Source organism: Hetaerina americana, unplaced genomic scaffold (genome assembly GCF_022747635.1).
Source record: "Hetaerina americana unplaced genomic scaffold, ioHetAmer1.1.p SCAF_161, whole genome shotgun sequence".
NCBI lineage: Eukaryota > Metazoa > Arthropoda > Insecta > Odonata > Calopterygidae > Hetaerina > Hetaerina americana.
In genome coordinates this window covers 346,092-366,755 of record NW_027286721.1, presented here as the reverse complement: position 1 = coordinate 366,755, position 20,664 = coordinate 346,092, and the positions used below count along the sequence as shown (strand labels likewise).

The window sequence follows — 20,664 nt, the reverse complement described above, 5'->3', positions numbered from 1 at the left end:
AAACAAAAAGCATTGAATTTGGCACATTTTTCTTGATTATATTTTATTTAATACAAATATGTGGAATAGGGTTTCGACATTTTAATAATTTTCTCGAATTTATTAAAGCCTAAAAAAGAAAAAAACCATCTCATATCTCTCGTAGCTCAGGGGTTATAGTCTGGATTCTTCCTTAAGATGACAAAACCCTCCATTATTGGCGTCAGGGGGACATATTCCTCCGTCGCCAACTCTGCTCTTTCGCCAAACGACAGCAGGACGGGCGTCGTGTGCGTCTGGAATCCTGTGATTGTCTTAGGCTTTCCCGCTTGCCCTACAACGTCCACTGCCTGACGACGGCGAGGGAAACAGAAAGAAACAATTATTACATACGAAGGGGGGAATCCAGAAGTAACGGGAATTTGGTTGCGGCATTGCAGCTGCATTTATCAGGTTTAAAATGCAGGTTTAAAATGGTCATTGCTTCCTAGAACAATTAAGAGACCAGAATGGTTGTAATCGAAATCCCACACTAGTCGGCTCGACACAATAAGTATTAACCTAATTACAAGGTATTGGACTGCGCATGGTTATACAAGTATGTATATATGTATTTCTGTATAACAAGGAGAACAAAATTGCTGTATACTACCTTGATCAAAAATTTCCCGGAATTTATTCAGAAAATTAAAAATACAAGTTTATTCATCTAAATCTATATTGTCCCCTTCAAAGTAATCCCCATCGACTGCAACACACTTATGCCAGCGCTTGATCCAATCCTCGAAACATTTTTTATATTCGGTTTTCGGTATGTCCATCAGTGCTTCCTGCGATTTTTCCATTACTTCCTCTCGGCTGCTAAAACGCGTTCCCCGTAATGGTTTTTTAACTCGATTGAACAGAAAGAAGTCACAGGGAGCCAAATCGGGTGAATTCGGTGGCTGTTGGATGGTATTTGTTGCATTTTTCGTCAAAAAATTACGAATAATGATAGCACTGTGCGACGGTGCGTTATCATTGGTGCAAAATCCACGAGTTTTCTGCCCACATTTCTGGTCTCTTTCGGCGAATTGCTTCACGCAAACGTCTCATAACGCCCAAATAATACTCTTTGTTTACTGTCTGGCCTTCTGGCAAAAATTCATGATGCACTACACCGTTGTAATCCATGAAAACCGTCAGCATTGCCTTCTTTTTTGACTGAAAACGACGTGGTTTTTTTGGTCTCGGCTCATTTGGTGAACGCCATTCACTTGCCCGATGTCTGGATTGCGTGTCGTACTCATAAACCCACGTCTCGTCTCCAGTAATGATCCTTTTGATGAATGTGGGATCGGATTCAGCCTCGCAAATCATGTCTTTTGCGACGTCAACACGGTCTCTTTTTTTGCATGAAATTGAGGTCTTTTGGCACCAACTTTGCTGCTACACGACGGAAACCCAAATCATTAACCACAATGTCTTGGGCGGATCCATAGGCAATGTTCAAGTCCTCCGCTATTTCTCTGATGGTTAATTTGCGGTTATTGACCAACATTTCTTTTACTTTATCAATTTTTTCACCGACTTTCGATATCGATGGTCTGCCACTGCGTTCATCATCTTCGATTGACTCACGACCACTTCTGAACCGCTCGTGCCACTGGTAAACGACCGTTTTTTTTAGAGAATCGTTGCCGAAACACTTTTCCAACATTTCCAACGTCCGTGCGCCACTAAATCCGTTTTTTACGCAAAATTTAATACAAGTTCGTTGTTGCAAATTTAAATCCATTTCTGCAATTGTAAAAAATCGCCAACACACACAGAGATAGATGTACTCTTGGCTACGTAACTTTTGCAAATGTCAAGTTATGACACTAAGATTTAAAGGGAATATCAACAACAGATGTACCAATTTAACAAAAAAAACAGAACTCAAATCGGAACGATGGGAGCGCCACACGGTGGTTATTCCGGGAACTTTTTGATCAAGGTAGTATTCTGCCAACTTTTGACTGGGTAAACAGAACTTAAAAATTGAATACAAACTCAGGTATTCAATCATACGTACACATTAAAAATTGTCTGTCGAAGTTTCAAAGCACATAATTACCTCCACTACACATGTTTTTATTAAAATTTTGAGTCTCCAGAAAGAGAATCGCAAGGAATAAATAGCAAAACGAAGATTACTCGCACATCGTTAATAAATGGAAGTTAAGAGCGACTTAACGGCCTGCTGCGCAAAGAAACAAAGACTGTTATACTTCAGAACTACTTGGGGTGGGAATCATTAGAAGAGAGACGATTCAATGCAAGACTGAAATTATTAAATAAATTCAGATCCGCATGTTTCAGCACCGAGGTCTCGCAGATTATTCGTACTCCTACATACATTGGTCGCTTGGATCATGCTAATAAAATTCGGGAAATAGATGCCAGGACTAGCCGACTCAAGGACTCCTTCTTCCCACGGACAATACGGGATAGCAACTGTAGGATTATAGATAGTAAAAATTCCACTTGCCACCCTCAGTGTCTAAAAAATAATTAGTTCTACTTAAATGCATGCTCCTCCACTAACCTTATGTGTTTTGTTATAATAACCCATTCTCTCCGCATGATATCATTCGTGTTCTGTTCATCTGTTTTTAAGTCTCCCTTTCAATCCCTCGTTCCTCTCCGCGGGGGGGAAATTCCTGCTACCTGCAACGTTGGGTCGAATTCCCTTCCTTTTACTGTCTCTTTGGGGGGTTGAGTGTTTTGTGGTGCATTTTCATGTGGTAGTGATGTTTCACATTCTTGCTTGTTGTGTCCTGGCTTGCGTGTTTTAGGATGGCTTTCGTGCTGTATCCTGGGGTGCAGTTTTTTGTTGTTTTGCGGTGTATGTGTTTGCATGAGTATTGGATGGAGGGAGTTTTGCATGAGTGTGTGCGCTGCTGGGGTGTAATTTTCCGTGTTGTTTTTTGCATGTGGTATTTTTCGTTTTTACGGTTGGTGACCTAACACCCCCCGCCACACGCCCTTGCGGCGGCTTGCGGGGTATTATGTAGATGTAGATGTAGATGTAGAACACATCTTCACAGCCATTAAAACAAGTAGATACGCAATTAAGAGTAATGAATCAGACAGATACTCACCAAACCGACTCGTACTGGCACCGCCAATGGGTTGAGTTCTTCGTCTAGGGTGGCCAACATCCTTGGTTGCATAGCTGCCGCCAAGGTGTACAAGAGGTAATGAGACTTGCCGAGAATTACTGCAAACAGATCGCAAATAAAAGGTTTACATAAGACAATACTTTCATTACACCATCGACAAAAATTCGCACACAAAATTTCAAATCCAAATATACAATTTTTTCCTTTTCCCATCTTTTAAATAATGTTCACTTACATCAGATCAGATTTTACAGTAACCACGGGCGAAAAATTACATATCCAACCGAAGCAAAGCAGAAATTTGGTTATATCTTTCATCTAATTGTACATATAGATTATTAAAATGTGGATAATCCCGTCGAATTAGCAGGGAAGTGTTGAATAAAAATCATGGAACGCAACAAACAATAGAGGCACACATAAACACAATGCTCACATCACAATAGGCATGTTATTTCTTAATAATTTCGGAGAATTTTAGCTCCGTCTTCCTCGGAAGACTACTATCATTTCTTCGGAGAAAGACCAGAGCTAAATTCCATCAAATTTATCGAGAAACAACATGTGGGTGTTCTTTTAATGTGTACCTACACTGTTTGTTGCTGTGTGGGTTTTTTAGATTGTAATAACTAGTGATCTGCTGATTAGGGTAAGCTACCAAATTGTAGAGAGACTATTCCATTGTCTGTTCTTCCTAACAAAACACACGGCACAACATCCTACTCTACATCAGGTCCCTCTTCATCTCTGAGTACTTCCTTCCTCCCGTCCAACATCCCTATCCTCTTCCTATCCCTACTCCCTTGTTAGCCCAATATTCTCCCCTCTATTACACTCTTCAACATCCCACTATTGCCAATCAACCAATACGTACCCTGACTATCATTTATCTTTATTCTTTCTTTCTCCTGTCTCCTTAGCATTTCTCCCAAAAATCCCATCCCATTCTTCTCCACACATATCTCTACAAATACCTGCAAACCACGCCTGGTTCGGTCATTCTATCAAACCTAACTGATTTTACGAATTCCCCGCCCACTTTCATTCCTACCTCCAGTTCTTCCCATAATGCCTCTCTTTTAATCATTTCCTCTGCATACAGGTCGAACAGCAATGGTGATAATGGAATACACCCCATGCCATACACCTCTTCCTAACACTGCCCATCCGGACTCCCCGTTCCCCACTCGCACCTGAGCACTCTGAGACACGTACAGGTTGCGGATTAGCCTCCTTTCCCTATTCCAATCTATTCCTATTTTCTGCAATATACTCATTAGTTTTTCCCAATTCACTCTATCAAACGCTTTTTCTATAATCATACGAAACAGGCAAATACGTATCCTGGTTGTACTCCATATATTCCTCTTACGATTAGTGATCTCATTATTACTGCAATGGCATCATACGTACCTCTCCCCTTCCTAAACCCAAACTGATCATCCCCTAAGTATTAATCATTTGCCCTACTCTCTCTATCCTTTTGTTTATGATCCTAAGAACAAGTTTAGCTGCGTGGGATATCAAACTTATTGTACTGTAGTCCTCACATGACGTGGCCTTTACCTTTATCGGAATTCTAGTTAATTATCATGAAGTAATCTAAGGGTTAATGTAGGTTTTTGGATGGACACAACTAACAAATAAATATTTTGTCTCTCCCCTAACAAAACACACAATCCAGCAACCTACTCTACATCAGGTACCTCTTCATCTCTTGAGTACTTCCTTCCTCCCTTCTATTCCGTATCTAAGACATCCCTATCACCTATTCCTGCTATTTCCTCGTTTGCCCAATATTCTCCCCTCTATTACAGTCTTCTTCAACATCCCACTATTGCCAATCAACCAATTTGCTCTCTGAATATTCGTCTTTGTCCTGCTTGTCTCCTTGTGATTTTTCCCAACAATCCCCTCTCCCAACAATGCCATCAGCACCTCCTCGTTCGGTTTCCTTTCCGTCCATTCCACAATCTCCAGCCATCTCCACGAATACCACGAAGAGACTCTTAGGGCGTCCGCGCGCTCGCTACAACGTCGGCGTCAAAAATTACTCAGGAAACTTTCCAACCTCTGCATGTCGCACTTCCGAGAAGGTCTCCAATTACCGCTAAGCCTGGCCACCCTCCCCCCTCCTCCCCCACCCCTACACCTCTTCAAACCGGACCTTGCTTCCATGTATAATCTGCCTCCACCGAACCCTCGAGGGCCTTTCCCCCAAAGACACCCCCGCTCCAGACCCTCCAGACCCACCACCCCCATCCCGCCAGACGAAGACACGGACGCCGCAAGCCACGTGGTTAACCTTTCTTCCAAACCCCTTAGCCCAAATATGGCCTCCCTTTTGAACAAGGGCCTCTCTTTTACCCCCACCCCCAGAGTAAACCACGTGACAATCCTCGCGGACGTATTGCATTTCTGCCGGAATCTCCGGTGGAAGGCATTTTGGGATTCCCAACCGTCACTCCAGCAAGTTTCCAGACCCCTTCACAACGCCTTACATAAATTCAAGCCGGCTTCTGCCCGAGAACCCAATCCCCTCCCCCCAAATCATCCAATTGAAATTTTTATAAACCTTCTCCTGTCCAGAATTTCCAACCCGTCTTTCCTCAAGACCCTAAATCCTCGACCCAACCTGTCTCCAACCGAATCCACTGAACTAAAAAGGCTAATTAAGGATCCTAATATCATCATTACTTCCGCGGACAAAGGTTCAACAGTTGTTGTCTTAAATAGATCGGATTACATAACGGAGGTTGACAGGCAACTCTCGGATACGTGCGCATACCGGCAAATCCCCGAAGACCCAAACCCCGCACTTCAGAAGGAACTTATTGAATTTCTCGTGTCCAACGGGCCAAATGAGGGTCTATCTCCTTCAGACCTGGACCTCCTCTCCCCTCCCCACCCACGCACCCCTCATTTCTATATCCTTCCAAAGATTCACAAGCCTGGGAATCCCGGTCGTCCGATTTTATCCTCCCGTCACTCCCCAACTGAAAGAATCTCTGCATTTGTAGACCACTATCTCCAACCGATAGTCCATTCCCTACCGTCATACACCAAAGATTCTTACCATTTCCTGGAAAGGCTAAAATCAACCTCCCTCCCTCCAGATACTGAGATCATTATGGCCACCATAGATGCAACATCCCTATACACATCGATCCCCCACTCAGAAGGTCTCTCCGCTCTCAAACATTACCTCTCCCAACGCCCTGAGCCACACATACCCAGCACAGATTTTCTCCTTAGTCTTTCCGAGTTCATCCTCACCCGCAACTCCTTTTTCTTTAACGACAAATTCTTCTTACAAATCAAGGGCTGTGCCATGGGTAGCAGGTTCAGCCCTTCCTATGCAAACCTCTTTCTTGGTCTCGCAGAGAAGAAATTCCTGTCAAAACAACCACTGAAACCTCTATTGTGGCTCAGGTACATCGATGATATCTTCCTCCTCTGGCAATATGGTACCGATTCCCTGAAAGCTTTCATTTCCGACCTCAATGCTTCGTCCTCTATTTCCTTCAGTTCTACAGTATCCTCCTCCCAAATCACCTTCCTAGATGTAAATGTTACATTAAGAAACCAAACATTTCACACCTCTGTACATATTAAACCCACAAACAAACAGCAATACTTACACTACAATAGTTGCCACCCATATCACACAAAACGCTCCATTCCTTACTCCCTATCCACAAGGGGACACAGAATTTGTAGTGACCCTGATTCCCTTGATTATTTCCTTTCAAGTCTACACTGTTCCCTCCTAAAAAGAGGTTATCCCGAATCCCTCCTGAACAAAAGAATCCGAAAACATGCGTACACTCCCAAACCTTCCTCCACCGCAGAACCCCACCCTCTCTCAATTTGCACTACATACTTCCCGGGCTTAGAATCTATACGATCAATCCTGAAAGACCTCTACCCTATCCTAAAAAATCATAATGCCACCGCCAACCTTTTTCCCAAATGCCCCTCAGTTACTTTCAAACGCCCCGCCAACCTATCCGATCTCCTCAAATCAACAAATCCACTCCTTAAATCCCCAACCCGTCCTAAAACCACTCCAACGCCTTGCAATAAACCCAGATGTAAAACATGCCCTATTTTCAAAACCAAAATTCCATCCCTCTCCCACCCGCTTTTTAACTCTCTCCCACCAATTCCCTCCTCTACTTGCACTTCTAGCAATGTAGTGTACCTTCTGAAGTGCCAACTGTGCCCTGCCTATTATATTGGGCAAACCACCACACCCCTCAATATCAGAATCAACAACCACCGAGCCTCATGCAAAAACTCTTCCTTCATTGACATGCTCCCTATCCCCAAACACGCCTCCGAACACAACACTCCCTTTGATAAATGCTATAGTGTATCAATCATAGCATCCCTCCCACCCTCTGATCCTCCTCTGAAACTGAAAACACTAGAGCAATCCTTCATCTGGCTTTTGGAGTCCTGGAACTGGCCAGGAATCAATATTAGGCACTAATTACCCTGTTCTAATTATATTTTCATCCCCCTTCCACCCCCATCACCTTCTACATTTTCCCCACCCTTCTAACGCTGCCCCTCCAAACCCGTCCCTTCGGAATTCCCTCCCCACCTTCCCCTTCCATCCATCGCTCCAGCCCTCGTATTCCCTTCAGTTCTGTCCCTCTCCTCCTTGATAAAGGTGGCAACGACCACCGAAAATTCGAAAAATAGTGAGTCTCTTTTTTTGTGTGTTTCTGTGTTTTTGTCTGTGTCCACTAGTGCTAAGTGTTATACATTATTATTCACGTCCGTGAGTCTTTCAAAAAGTGTTATATATATATATATATATATATATATATATATATATATATATATATATTATATATATTATAATATTTGCAATGACTGCCACATGGTATTCTTTCTCCAAAGATGGTCTAAAATATCCCCTTTTCTGCATTCTTTATAAACGGAAAAATTGAAATGCTTACTCTTACTAACATTAATGCCCATATTATTATTTTTAACCCAGTCACCGAGGCTATTGATGTCATTTCATAGTATTACAAGGTCATTTTACATGCTCTACCCATCTGTAGATAACGCAGTCATCAGCTTGGGAATAGCTACTTATGAGTTTAAACATATCCTACGCCCTTTTTAAGTTAAAACTCTTCACAAGAGCGTTATTCAGAGCCATACTATATTCATGGAAATCATACCCTTAAACAGCAGACGATGGCTGAAAACAATCACAATAAGGACAATAAAACAAACAAATAGAACAACGCAACACTGATTACGATTTCAGAACACAAATCAGAACGGAGACTCACTGTTTTTAACATCTAGGAAGCTGACGAGCGTAGCCAGCAGACCGGCCAACGCCACAGGACTCAGGAGCTGCCTGTCGCTGTGATAAGGACATAGGGTCAGGGTACCCTTGCCGAGATGCGTCAGGCCCTGTGCAATGCGCACCATAAACAGGTTGTTGGGCTCCTTTGCGTGGAACTGCGCAAGCTGCCTGAGCATTGCCGCAAGTCTGGAAAGAAAGGAATGGAATTGGATATGAAAACACTTCCCCACGACTGTTTTAAATTGTAATGATAACATTCAGAGAACCGCGGGAGTTTGCGTAGACGATAAGTTTCGAACAGAGTTGTCCACTGATGCGAATTACAGATGAAAACAATGGTTTCAAAGCATAAATATAATATGGCTCAACAGAGATTCGAACCCTGATCCCCTGGATGTCCAACCAATTGCTCTGGTCACTTAATCTAGCGATCTCTTACACTCTGAAAATTTCTAGGCTTTCAAAGAAACTATGCGGTCCTCTTCGTCCCAGCAATGACCAATTTCTATCAATACTACTGAATGAATAAACGTTGATACACGAGGGATATTCATTAAGCAAGGGCCGTTTTGCTTATCTTTAAACAATTGGTGCTTCAGAACACAGTTTTACTCCTGTAGCAACATCTACTGATTCCATTGAGAAGCTATAGAAGCATTTGTTTTGTTTCAGAATCCTTTTGCTTGTCCCTGAGCACGCAAACACAACAATGTCCGCAAGACAAAATCATTCATCCTCCCGCCAGCTGTGAAGTGCGTTGTTCTGTCATACGATTCTTGTATATCAAAAGGATTGTTGGATGCAAATGAAATTCAACGGGAGTTATGGACCCACCGATTATGGACCTACAGTTAGTCATGAGAGCGAAAGAAAGGTCAAAGAGACTTCATTGGTGCCAGTGATTATTATAAATGGACGAACAAAATGTGCATTTACGAAGAGCCAAGTGGCAGTTTACCCACAGTATTCTGACCGATGGAATTGTTTCTCCAAGTGGAACAAAAACTGTGATTTGATCGTCAATTGGCGATTAATAATGGCCTGGCTGGACAAAAAACTTACTGTGGAACGGCTTAAGGCAGTGTCCCCATAAGCCTGCTTGATCATATCGAGGGTCTCAGTTGCCGTCTTCCCGAGTTTCGCACAAAACTTCACGGAATAACGTTGCTCTAAATTCAGATTCATTTTGTTTTTCGACGCAGACAAAAAACTTGCTTCACTAAAAACAGTGTCCTCACTCAACGACAGCCCGCAGGCGACTGAGGTTGGCGTCGGTCTGTTGCTAAGAGCCCCCTCCACCTTACCCTGCCAGGCAGACCCCCCTCCACCGCTCCGTTCGCGCCAGAGAAAATCAGTCCTACCACCTGTATCTTGCCCCTTTGCGTCTATTTCCCATATATACCACTGGGTACAAGATGAGTTGAATATGCAATGAAGAAGCGAGAGATGATGAGAAAAATAGAAAGCCCAACTGCTGAGGAGGACTTCCAAGGGTACTCTATAAACAACGAATGAAAAGAAGGAGATAGAAATAGAAGGCATAGCCTACGAATGGGGATTACTTTGAAGGAGGGGACAAAATCGATGCAAAAGCAAAATAGATTCTATAGTATATCGCCTCGGCTCTAGATTTATTGGACAGGGTACTATGAGAAACGTGTTCTTTCGATATGCCCATAGCCTCTGCTATCTACCAAACATTAATTCAACCGTAGTCCACGACTATTTGTTTAAATTTATCAATGTTATCGGTGGCCGATAGAGTTTTTGGTCCTCCAAAAAGCTAATAATCATAACAAAGGTCTTGAAATTCAGTTCTCAAGATCTCATGTCCGTAAATGTTCCCATAAAGTCCCCGTACACATCGTCCAACTCATCTTTGGGAGGCGACCGACATCTGAGGTCATTTAAGCCATAGGACAGGAAAGGATGAAGGGTGGAGAGAAACCCGGCGTCGGCATTAGCCTGCCCTTAACCTAAGGCACCAAGGGGTCTGCAGTTTAACGTCCCAGCTGACGGACGGCGTACTCTCACTCAAAAGTGCCCTCCACAAAGCAACTCAAGTAGGGATACCACTGGAAAATATTCAACACCGCCGGGATTTGAACCCAGGCCCTCTGGGTGGGAAGCCTGTACGATAGCCAGTATTTGCGGTGGCATGAGGCCGTCCGGATGTGTTCTTCCGTGACGAGTGAAGTGCTTCTTTTCATTGGCTGAAGGCTCCAATTTCTGGGACGAGTTGGACAGCAGATGTTTTTAAGTATGTAATATCCAAGAAATACCACAAGGATTTTATAACGGTAGGTGAAAATATTTGCAATTTGCGACATTTGCCATTAAAACCGAACAATTTCCATAACTATTCCCATTTTGGTCAAACATTAAAATGATGCAAAATTACTGCAGGGTTATAGATAGCATAAAATTCCACTTGCCACCCTCAGCGTCTAAAAAATAATTAGTTCTATTTAAATGCATACTCTTCCACTAACCTTATGTGTTTTGCTATAATAACCCATTCTTTCCGAATGACCTCATTCGTGTTCCGTTCATCTGTTTTTAAGTCTCCCTTTCAATCCCTCGTCCCTCTCCGCGGGGGGAAATTCCTGCTACCTGCAACGTTGGGTCTCATTCCCTGCCTTTTACAGACTCTTTGGGGGGTAGAGTGTTTCGTGGTGCATTTTCATGCGGTAGTGATGTTTCAATTTCTTGCTTGTTGTGTCCTGGCTTCCGTGTAGTTGGATGGCTTTCGTGCTGCATCATGGGGTGAAGTTTTTAGTTGTTTTGCGGTAAATGTGTTTGCATGAGTGTTGGATGAAGGGATTTTTGCATGAGGGTGTGCGCTGCTGTGGGTGTAATTTTCCGTGTTGTTCTTTTGCATGTGGTATTTTTCCTTTTTACGGCTGGTGACCTAACACCCCCCGCCACACGCCCTTGCGGCGGCTTGCGGGGTATTATGTAGATGTAGCCACCGCACCAAACCCGATCCCCGGGTTTCTATGATGTTGAAGGTGTTGTTAATCATGTATTTCTTCCCGGAGAACACAAAGTAAATGCAGAGTTCTACCTTAAAGAGTTCCCTCAAGCATTTGAGAGATCACCTGTGTCATGTACTAGCTAATTGGACTCAAGACGATAGATTGGATCCTTCACACCATGACACAACACACCTCCTGCATATCCAGAGCACTGAAATTGTTCGCTGTATAAAGCAAACTTTATAACGCGTGATTGGTGGGCTCTGGGTGGGCTCAATTTTGTTCATTTCACCACAGAGACCCCCTCATCACAACTCGACTACTGTTAAACAACAACCGAGAGTTGAAAATGACCAAAATTTCCGCGAAATCCCCTCAAAACCTTTGTCAACAAATACTGTCAACTTTACATTTAGGTGGGAAACATTTCGGACGAGCTTTACATCAGTATCGAGTTATGCAAAAGGAAACAGTATCGTCTAATTAGATTGAAACATTAACCCTCTTAGTGCGGCGGGCCGATATATATCGGCTTTTGTATCCCTGGCGAAAAGTGCGGCGGGCCGATATATCGGCTCTTGCAGAGGCTATTGTTTAAATCATTATAACTTATGGTTTTTTCTTTAATAATTTAATGGTTTTTGTGCTATCAATAGGTTGAATTCCATAGAATTACATCACTATTTTTTAATTTTTTATTAGCAATTTTAAATGCTTTTCAAAAAGTATTATTCTTACTATAATTTTAGGTTCAGTTTTGTACATGTCCAGAAGCTCAGCTTAATTGTTTGCTCGTTTTTTGTGTCTGAGTTGTCTTTTACACTATGAAAAGCCATTGAAAGGCTACTAATTAATCTGTTTTCATCTCTAATCTCTTGAATGTGTTGTGGTGTTGATATATAGCTGCTTATTCAGACTTTGTTGATACGATGGAAATGAGAGCACTGCTTTGTAATCATTTTGGTTTCTCTTGCCGTCCATCCTATCCAATCATTTGCGCCCTGTGTATTGGATTACATTGTCAGCAGTTCTCTGTGAGTTAGAACTTTGGTTTTTCCTGCCTTTAGATTGTAAGCACATTGCCGCAGTCTCAAGGAAAGGGGAAAAGTCCCAATTTTTGACTCGGGTGAGATCAGCCTCTTTCAACAAAATCGAACTATGCAGAGGCTGACCAAAAACAATTTGCAATTCACTGGTTTTTCTTTACTTATTTATATATAATTATTTCTACATGTCTTTTTGATTCTTTCTTATATTTTAAATGTGGTAGTTTTATTGAAAAAGATGTTTTTGATAAAAAAATATTAGTATTTTGTCTAAAAAATCGATATATTTTTGCTAACAAAAAACTATTCTTCGAATTTATAATACTGTAATAATTGTATTTATTTTTTCAGATGATGAAAATGTATAAAATCATTAAAAACTACAATATTTTATTTTAAATTAAAAAAAAACTGCAACTGGATATCTAAAGAAATAACTTCATAATATTGTTTTTCCTAAGGTGATCCATTTTCTTAAATTACCCTTCGCACTTCTCACTAAGTACTCCTGGAATCCCCACCGCACTAAGAGGGTTAAGTACATCTCAACATAGTACAGAGCTCTTTTTTATGAATACTCACCAAATAGATTTAAAAAACATTTGTCTACTCTTTTATTTAAGCACAAAAATGTGGTTTAAATATTATAATTTATATTTAAATGCAAGAATATGAGTGGAAGATATTTCTCTCAGAGATTTTTGCTAAACGATATATTCTATGGTTTTTGAATCATCAGCGTTGATTTGCTCGTATTAGTTGGATAATTCATTCAAGATTGTCTCACCAAATCACTAATCCCAATTGTCTACGCAACAGGACAAGTTTCTTGCGGACGTTTAAAAGAATATATTAGTATTTTGTCTAAAAAATCGAAATATTATTGCTAACACGAAAATATTCTTCAAAATTTATAATACTGTAATAATTACATTTATTTTTCAGGTGATGCAAATGTATAACATCATTGTTAACTACAATGTTTGTTTTAAAATAAAAACAACTGCATATGGATATCTAAACACATAATTTCATTTAAGTTGAAATGTAAAGCAGCTACTGGGTAATAAACTTCCTTGTAGTCATGAAAATATTGTTTGTATGTGATGTGGACGGCATATTGTATGTGATGTGGACGGCATATTGTATGTGATGTGGAAGTTTGTTTGTATGTAAAAATATTTTATCTCTTCTGTTTTTATGTGTTCTTATGTAATTTTCGTTGTAGAGTTATCTTTGACCTAACCTGACCGTTGCCACCAGGAAATTTGCCTAATTGCAACGTAATTGTGTAAAAAAAAAATAATAATGTTTTTTTTTCCTAAGGTGATACATTTTCTTAAATTACCCTTCGTACTTCTCACTAAGTACCCCTGGAATCCCCACTGCGGGTTAAGAAGGTTAAATACTCACAGCTGTTACCACATCCCCTTTCCGTTAAAACACACAAAACTAAACGGGGGACACCGCAGTCCAAACTTGCATAGACCCGCGGTACCTACCGTGCATTGTTGGTCCCCGCACCAGCCAAACCCATGGCGAATATGGCGTTGAGGGCAACCTCGGAATCACTATCGTGGGAGAATTTGCTCAGCGTATCGAGGATGGTGAGCTTCGGATTGGAAACGGAGATGAGTCCGAGGGCCAGCGGCACAGACCTCCTAATGACCGGCTCGCAATACCGCAGCTGCGAGAGAGAGAGAGAGACAGAGCACCATTCAGACAACCGTACTAAACACCGACAAATAGGTCATAATTGGAAAACCCACGCAATTCACAACTGTAGCATTCGTCAGCAATTTTGCGTGGTATTGTATAGCGAAACAGAGCTCACTCACCAGGTGTCCAAAGGTTCGGAAGGCCATCTCGGCCCCAATGTCCTCCCCCATGGCGATCAGGGCAATGCCGAGGACGGCTATCGCCTGCCTAGACGATAAGTCCTTGGCTTTGTCTTCCTCCTTCGCCTTCTCCTTCTTGCTATCGTCTTTCTTGCTACTACTACTACTGCCACTTTCCTCCTGTGGAACGAAGCAGAACTAAGTCACGCAACACACATACACAGAGCAATCGTGTTACAAAACGGATTTCTAAATTCTGTCCCCGAAACACACACCATGGTACTTTTACATGTACTGTACATCCCGGCCCATTAAGAGTTACTTAATAGTAAGTAACAAGAGTTACTTACTATTAAGTAACTTAATAGTAAGTAACAAGAGTTACTTACTATTAAGTAACAAGAGTTACCTACTATTAAGTAACTTAATAGTAAGTAACAAGAGTTACTCTAGTAACTCTAACTTAATAGTAAGTTACTATTAAGTAACTTACTATTAAGTAACAAGAGTTACTGACTATTAAGTAACTTAATAGTATGTAACAAGAGTTACTTACTATTAAGTAACTTAATAGTAAGTAACTCTTGTTACTTACTATTAAGTTACTTACTATTAAGTAACAAGAGTTACTGACTATTAAGTAATTTACTATTAAGTAACAAGAGTTACTGACTATTAAGTAACTTAATAGTATGTAACAAGAGTTACTTACTATTAAGTAACTTAATAGTAAGTAACAAGAGTTACTTACTATTAAGTAACAAGAGTTACCTACTATTAAGTAACTTAATAGTAAGTAACAAGAGTTACTCTAGTAACTCTAACTTAATAGTAAGTTACTATTAAGTAACTTACTATTAAGTAACAAGAGTTACTGACTATTAAGTAACTTAATAGTATGTAACAAGAGTTACTTACTATTAAGTAACTTAATAGTAAGTAACTCTTGTTACTTACTATTAAGTTACTTACTATTAAGTAACAAGAGTTACTGACTATTAAGTAATTTACTATTAAGTAACAAGAGTTACTGACTATTAAGTAACTTAATAGTATGTAACAAGAGTTACTTACTATTAAGTAACTTAATAGTAAGTAACTCTTGTTACTTACTATTAAGTTACTTACTATTAAGTAACAAGAGTTACTGACTATTAAGTAATTTACTATTAAGTAACAAGAGTTACTGACTATTAAGTAACTTAATAGTATGTAACAAGAGTTACTTACTATTAAGTAACTTAATAGTAAGTAACAAGAGTTACTTACTATTAAGTAACAAGAGTTACCTACTATTAAGTAACTTAATAGTAAGTAACAAGAGTTACTCTAGTAACTCTAACTTAATAGTAAGTTACTATTAAGTAACTTACTATTAAGTAACAAGAGTTACTGACTATTAAGTAACTTAATAGTATGTAACAAGAGTTACTTACTATTAAGTAACTTAATAGTAAGTAACTCTTGTTACTTACTATTAAGTTACTTACTATTAAGTAACAAGAGTTACTGACTATTAAGTAATTTACTATTAAGTAACAAGAGTTACTGACTATTAAGTAACTTAATAGTATGTAACAAGAGTTACTTACTATTAAGTAACTTAATAGTATGTAACAAGAGTTACTTACTATTAAGTAACTTAATAGTAAGTAACTCTTGTTACTTACTATTAAGTAACTTACTATTAAGTAACAAGAGTTACTGACTATTAAGTAACTTACTATTAAGTAACAAGAGTTACTGACTATTAAGTAACTTAATAGTAAGTAACAAGAGTTACTTACTATTAAGTAACTTAATAGTAAGTAACAAGAGTTACTTACTATTAAGTAACAAGAGTTACTTACTATTAAGTAACTTAAGAGTTACTTAATAGTAGAGCCCTACTTACCCCAAAATGTATTCTCAAAATAAGAGGACGTCACACGGTCCAAAGCTATGCGGAAATAGCTTCGTCAACCCATTAGTGCAAGCCAATTTGTCGCAAAAAAAACTGAATATCAATTACTTTTTACTCAGCCACCAATTTACATACACGGATGTAGGGGGTGACCAGTTTAGGTGCAGGAAGGGGAGAGGTCACCTCTGCTATTTAAGATGCACGTGGTGAGGAATAATGGGAAGATATAGGAGTATAAATAGGAGGGGATTTATTAATTATTAAAAATTATTTAATTATTAATAAAATCAGTTATGCTTACAGATGATCAAGTTCAACCCTTTCACTCAAATATTACAGAGGTTATCGGACAAAATATAAGTCAGGGGATTGTCAGTTTGTATTTAAGAAGGGGAGAGGCACACGTGTGATGCAATTGCAGTAATGAGGGCATTAACAGATGGAGAGGAATATATGGAATAGAACCAGGAGGTATTTGCCTGTTTAGGACTATTAATGAAAAGGTATTTGATAGAGTGAATTGGGAAAAACTAATGAGTATATTGAAGAAAATAGGAATAGATTGGAATAGGGAAAGGAGGCTAATCCGTAACCTGTACATGTCTCAGACTGCTCAGGTGCGTGTGGGGAACGGGGAGTCCGGATGGGCAGTGTTAGGAAGAGGTGTAAGGCATGGGGTGTCCATTATAACCGTTGCTGTTCAACCTGTATGCAGAGGAAATGATTAAAGAGAGGCATTATGGGAAGAACTGGAGGTAGGAATGAAATGCGGAGGGGAATTCATTTGAAATCAGTTAGGTTTGATTGAATGACCAAGCTTTAGTTTGTCAGTCAGCCAATAGAGGGGTTGCAAGCATTGCTGAGTGAATTGGAAATTCAGTGCGACAGGTATGGGATGAGAATCAATATTAATAAAACAAAGGTTATGCGATTTTCTAGAAAGAAAGAGGCTCTAAGCTTAACATTAAAATAGGAGGGCAATTAAACTAGAGCAGGTAGAACAGTTTAATACGTATCTCGGTAGTGTTTTAGACCAACACGGTCAAAGTAGTAGGGACGTAAGGAGAAGAATTGCACAATTAGGCAAAGAGGCTTTCACAGAAGGAGGAAGAGGGAATTAAGATGAGAGGGACGTTGAGTAAGGATGTTAAGAAAAGACTCGTAAGAAGACTTTGATATGTGGAGTGTGGTTATGTGTGTGGCTGTGGAAACGTGGTCATTGAAGCAGGAGGATAGACGTAGACTGGAGGCTATTGTAGATATGTGGGTGTGGAGAAGAATGGCGAAGGTGAAATGGACCGAAAGAAGGAAAACAAACGAGGAAGTACTTGGTATGATGAAAGGCGAAGAGAGGGGTTTGTTGGGAGATATTACTAAGGAGGAGGCAGGAAAAGTGGATAAAGGGGGTGTTGACCAGCAGTAGTAGGATGTTGAAGAAGACTGTGATAGAGGGGAGAATGTTAGGCAGATATGGGAAAGGACGGAACAGGATAGGGATGTTGGATGGGAGGAAGGAATTACACAGAGATGAAGAGGGACCTGATGTAGAGTAGGATGATGGATTTTGTGTTTTGTTAGGAGTCGTAAAGTATTTATTCTGTAGCTGTGTCCTTTCAAAACCTACCTTAACCGGTAGATAACCTTATAATAACAAATAAATCATTGAAGTTATCAAAAAATCAATTGATTTCGAAGGAACTAAGTTGAAAATGGACACTATTCACTGAAAGCAATCACTGGGGATGTTGCCAAACACCGCTCACTTGCCAACTGATGGAGAAGCACCCACAGCTGGACGAGGGAATACTCCTTACCTTCTCCGAGGGCTCATAATGCTCACTGCAGATGTGCAACAGTTGTTGTATTTTGAGGACGTTCCCAGTGCCGGCGTAAGCGCAGACCTCCACCATTGTCGTCGACATTGATTTAAACGGCTCCGGGATCACCTCGAGGGCTGCGACTATGGCCTCCACGGCATCCTGCCGACCTGGGGGAATACGAAAGCAAACCACATTGGCTTTCCAATCAACCTCCACAGATCTATGCCGTGGTTTTAGCATTACAAAACACACAGAAGGACGCTTGCAATTGGAATACAAATCTCTTTAACACTTAAGTGTGTCAATATTTGTTATTAATATAATTTTTAAAATTACCACAGTGCCATTTTGCGATCAGAGAGGCAGTAATTACAGTTAAACCGTGCAAATAAGCAGCATTAACCAGGCAAATACACCGTTGAAGCAATTGTTATTTGAAAATTACAATGGCGACAAATGGTTTAAGTTTCAATCTAATAAGATCAAAGTTAAACCAATCGACAATTAGAAGTAACCAAGTCAGGAATAAGCCTGATCGAAACACAAGAGGAAACAGTAATTCAGTAACACATCCTGTTACCTAGCGGAGAGATCAGGAGAGAAAGGAAACGTCACATTTACAATGGCAATATTTGGGTGAGAATGCACTCAACTCAATCATTCTGATCTTCCCGCCGTTTCCCCTCAAACAAATAATTCCCTGACTTTTCCAGGTTTTCCAAAAGTTAACATGAATTTTCCACGTATTTACCCTACGATTGTCCTTAAATTCCCTGACTCTTCAAAGTTTTTAAAGGAAGAAAGCAAACCCTTCACTTCTCTTAATTTTCCTGGATTTTCCAAAGTTTTGAATACCCCTCTGCAAATTCCATAACTTTTCCAGGTTTTCAAAAAAGGGTGTATCCCAGTGATGTACCTGAAATTCTCTCACTTCTCCAGGTTTTCAAGAAAGGTAGCAAACCTCTGGATATTCCCTAAATTCCCAGACTTTTCTCGGTCTTTCAAACATTCCTAAAAATTCCCCGACCTTCCCATGATTTCCACGCCCCTGAAAATTCACAAAATTCTCCAGGTTTCCCAATAAACCCAACAAATCCCTGAATTTCCAAGGTTTTACACAATACCACATAATTCCCTGACTTTTCCAGGTTTTACAAACATTCCTTAAAATTCCCTGACTTTCCTATTGTTCCACACTACCAAATAATTCCCTGACTTTGCCAGGTATTACAAACATCCATAAAAATTCCATGACTTTCCCATGGCTTCCACACCACCAAATAATTCCCTGACTTTCCCATGGTTTGACAAACATCCCTTGAAATTGAAATTCCCTGACATCCCCATGGTTTCCATACCCTCCAAAATTCCCAAAATTCTCCAGGTTTTACAAGCATCCCAAAACATTCCCTGACTTTCCCATGGTTTGACAAACATCCCTTGAAATTCCCTGACTTTCCCATGGTTTCCACACCACCAAATAATTCCCTGACTTTCCCATGGTTTCCATGCCCTCCGAAATTCTTCAGGTTTTACAAGCATCCCAAAACATTCCCTGACTTTCCCATGGTTTGACAAAGATCCCTTAAAATTCCCTGACTTTCCCATGGCTTCCACACCACCAAATAATTCCCTGACTTTCCCATGGTTTCCATACCATTCAAAATCCCCCAAATTCTCCAGGCTTGACAAGCATCCCTTAAAATTCCCTGACTTTCCCATGGTTTGACAAACATCCCTTGAAATTCCCTGACTTTCCCATGGCTTCCACGCCACCAAATAATTCCCTTACTCTTCCAGAAAACCCAGAATTCCCTGACTTTTCCAGCATTCAACACCGACACAAAATTCCAGGACTTCTCCAGGTGGGTGGCAAAGTGGTCATTTCTCTTTGACTCCACGGCTTCCACAGGCAGACAACAGACAATCCCGTGCCGCAGCCGTGCACGGTATCATTCCCGAGCCGAGAGCAATGAATTCCATACCAATCCCCCCAAAGAGAGAGAGGGAGAGAGAGTGTTGACCTCACCCAGGTGACACAGTCCCAGTCCGAGGGGCAGGAACCTGGCGTACGTGTCCCTCAGGTCAGACTCTGACCTCTCCATCAGCGTTTGAACTATGGTCGCCGTCACGTCCGGATTGCAAGAGCCAACCGCAATCATACCGCACGCCAGGGCCGCCATGCCGACCACCTCCATGTTGGACTTTGAGTCGCTCAGAACCGGAGTGATCAGCCCCAACACGGCCTCACGGTTCGAGCCGGCATATGCCAAGCCGAGACCTGCAAACCGTAAAGGTTTCCCGGTACTTATAAAACATACACCAATTACCACAGAGAATATTGATTCTCAATTTGATTTACTTTTGAATGCCTTTCAAATTTTAGAGTTATTTCTATGACCTTTATAAGTCAAGAAGCTTCCCCATTTCGCCGTTTATGTGAACGTTATGGTGTTCCCGAGAGATTTAATATTATTTTAAATCTGTTACATCTATAGTTACCCCTTAAGCGATCATAGCTGCTGAGAACAGAAGCAGAACCAACAATAATTACATTCTAAACAGAGTTTTTGGATAAATTCTCATGAAAAGGATAAAGAAATCCCAATTGACAGTTTA

General features: G+C 40.6%; 1 protein-coding gene across 1 annotated transcript in view; it reads right to left on the bottom strand.

Annotated features, from left to right (window-relative positions):
* Rpn1 (regulatory particle non-ATPase 1) overlaps positions 1–20,664 on the bottom strand; it is a 52,341-nt gene continuing 31,677 nt past the window's right edge. Inside the window, exons 10-16 of the mRNA XM_071584189.1 lie at positions 20,075–20,326; positions 18,040–18,212; positions 14,323–14,502; positions 13,987–14,171; positions 8,441–8,646; positions 3,105–3,223; positions 1–329 (exon numbers count right to left, since the gene is read on the bottom strand). Coding sequence (XP_071440290.1) covers positions 147–329; positions 3,105–3,223; positions 8,441–8,646; positions 13,987–14,171; positions 14,323–14,502; positions 18,040–18,212; positions 20,075–20,326 — 1,298 coding nt within the window. The 3' untranslated portion in view covers positions 1–146. The remainder of the gene's footprint in view (positions 330–3,104; positions 3,224–8,440; positions 8,647–13,986; positions 14,172–14,322; positions 14,503–18,039; positions 18,213–20,074; positions 20,327–20,664) is intronic.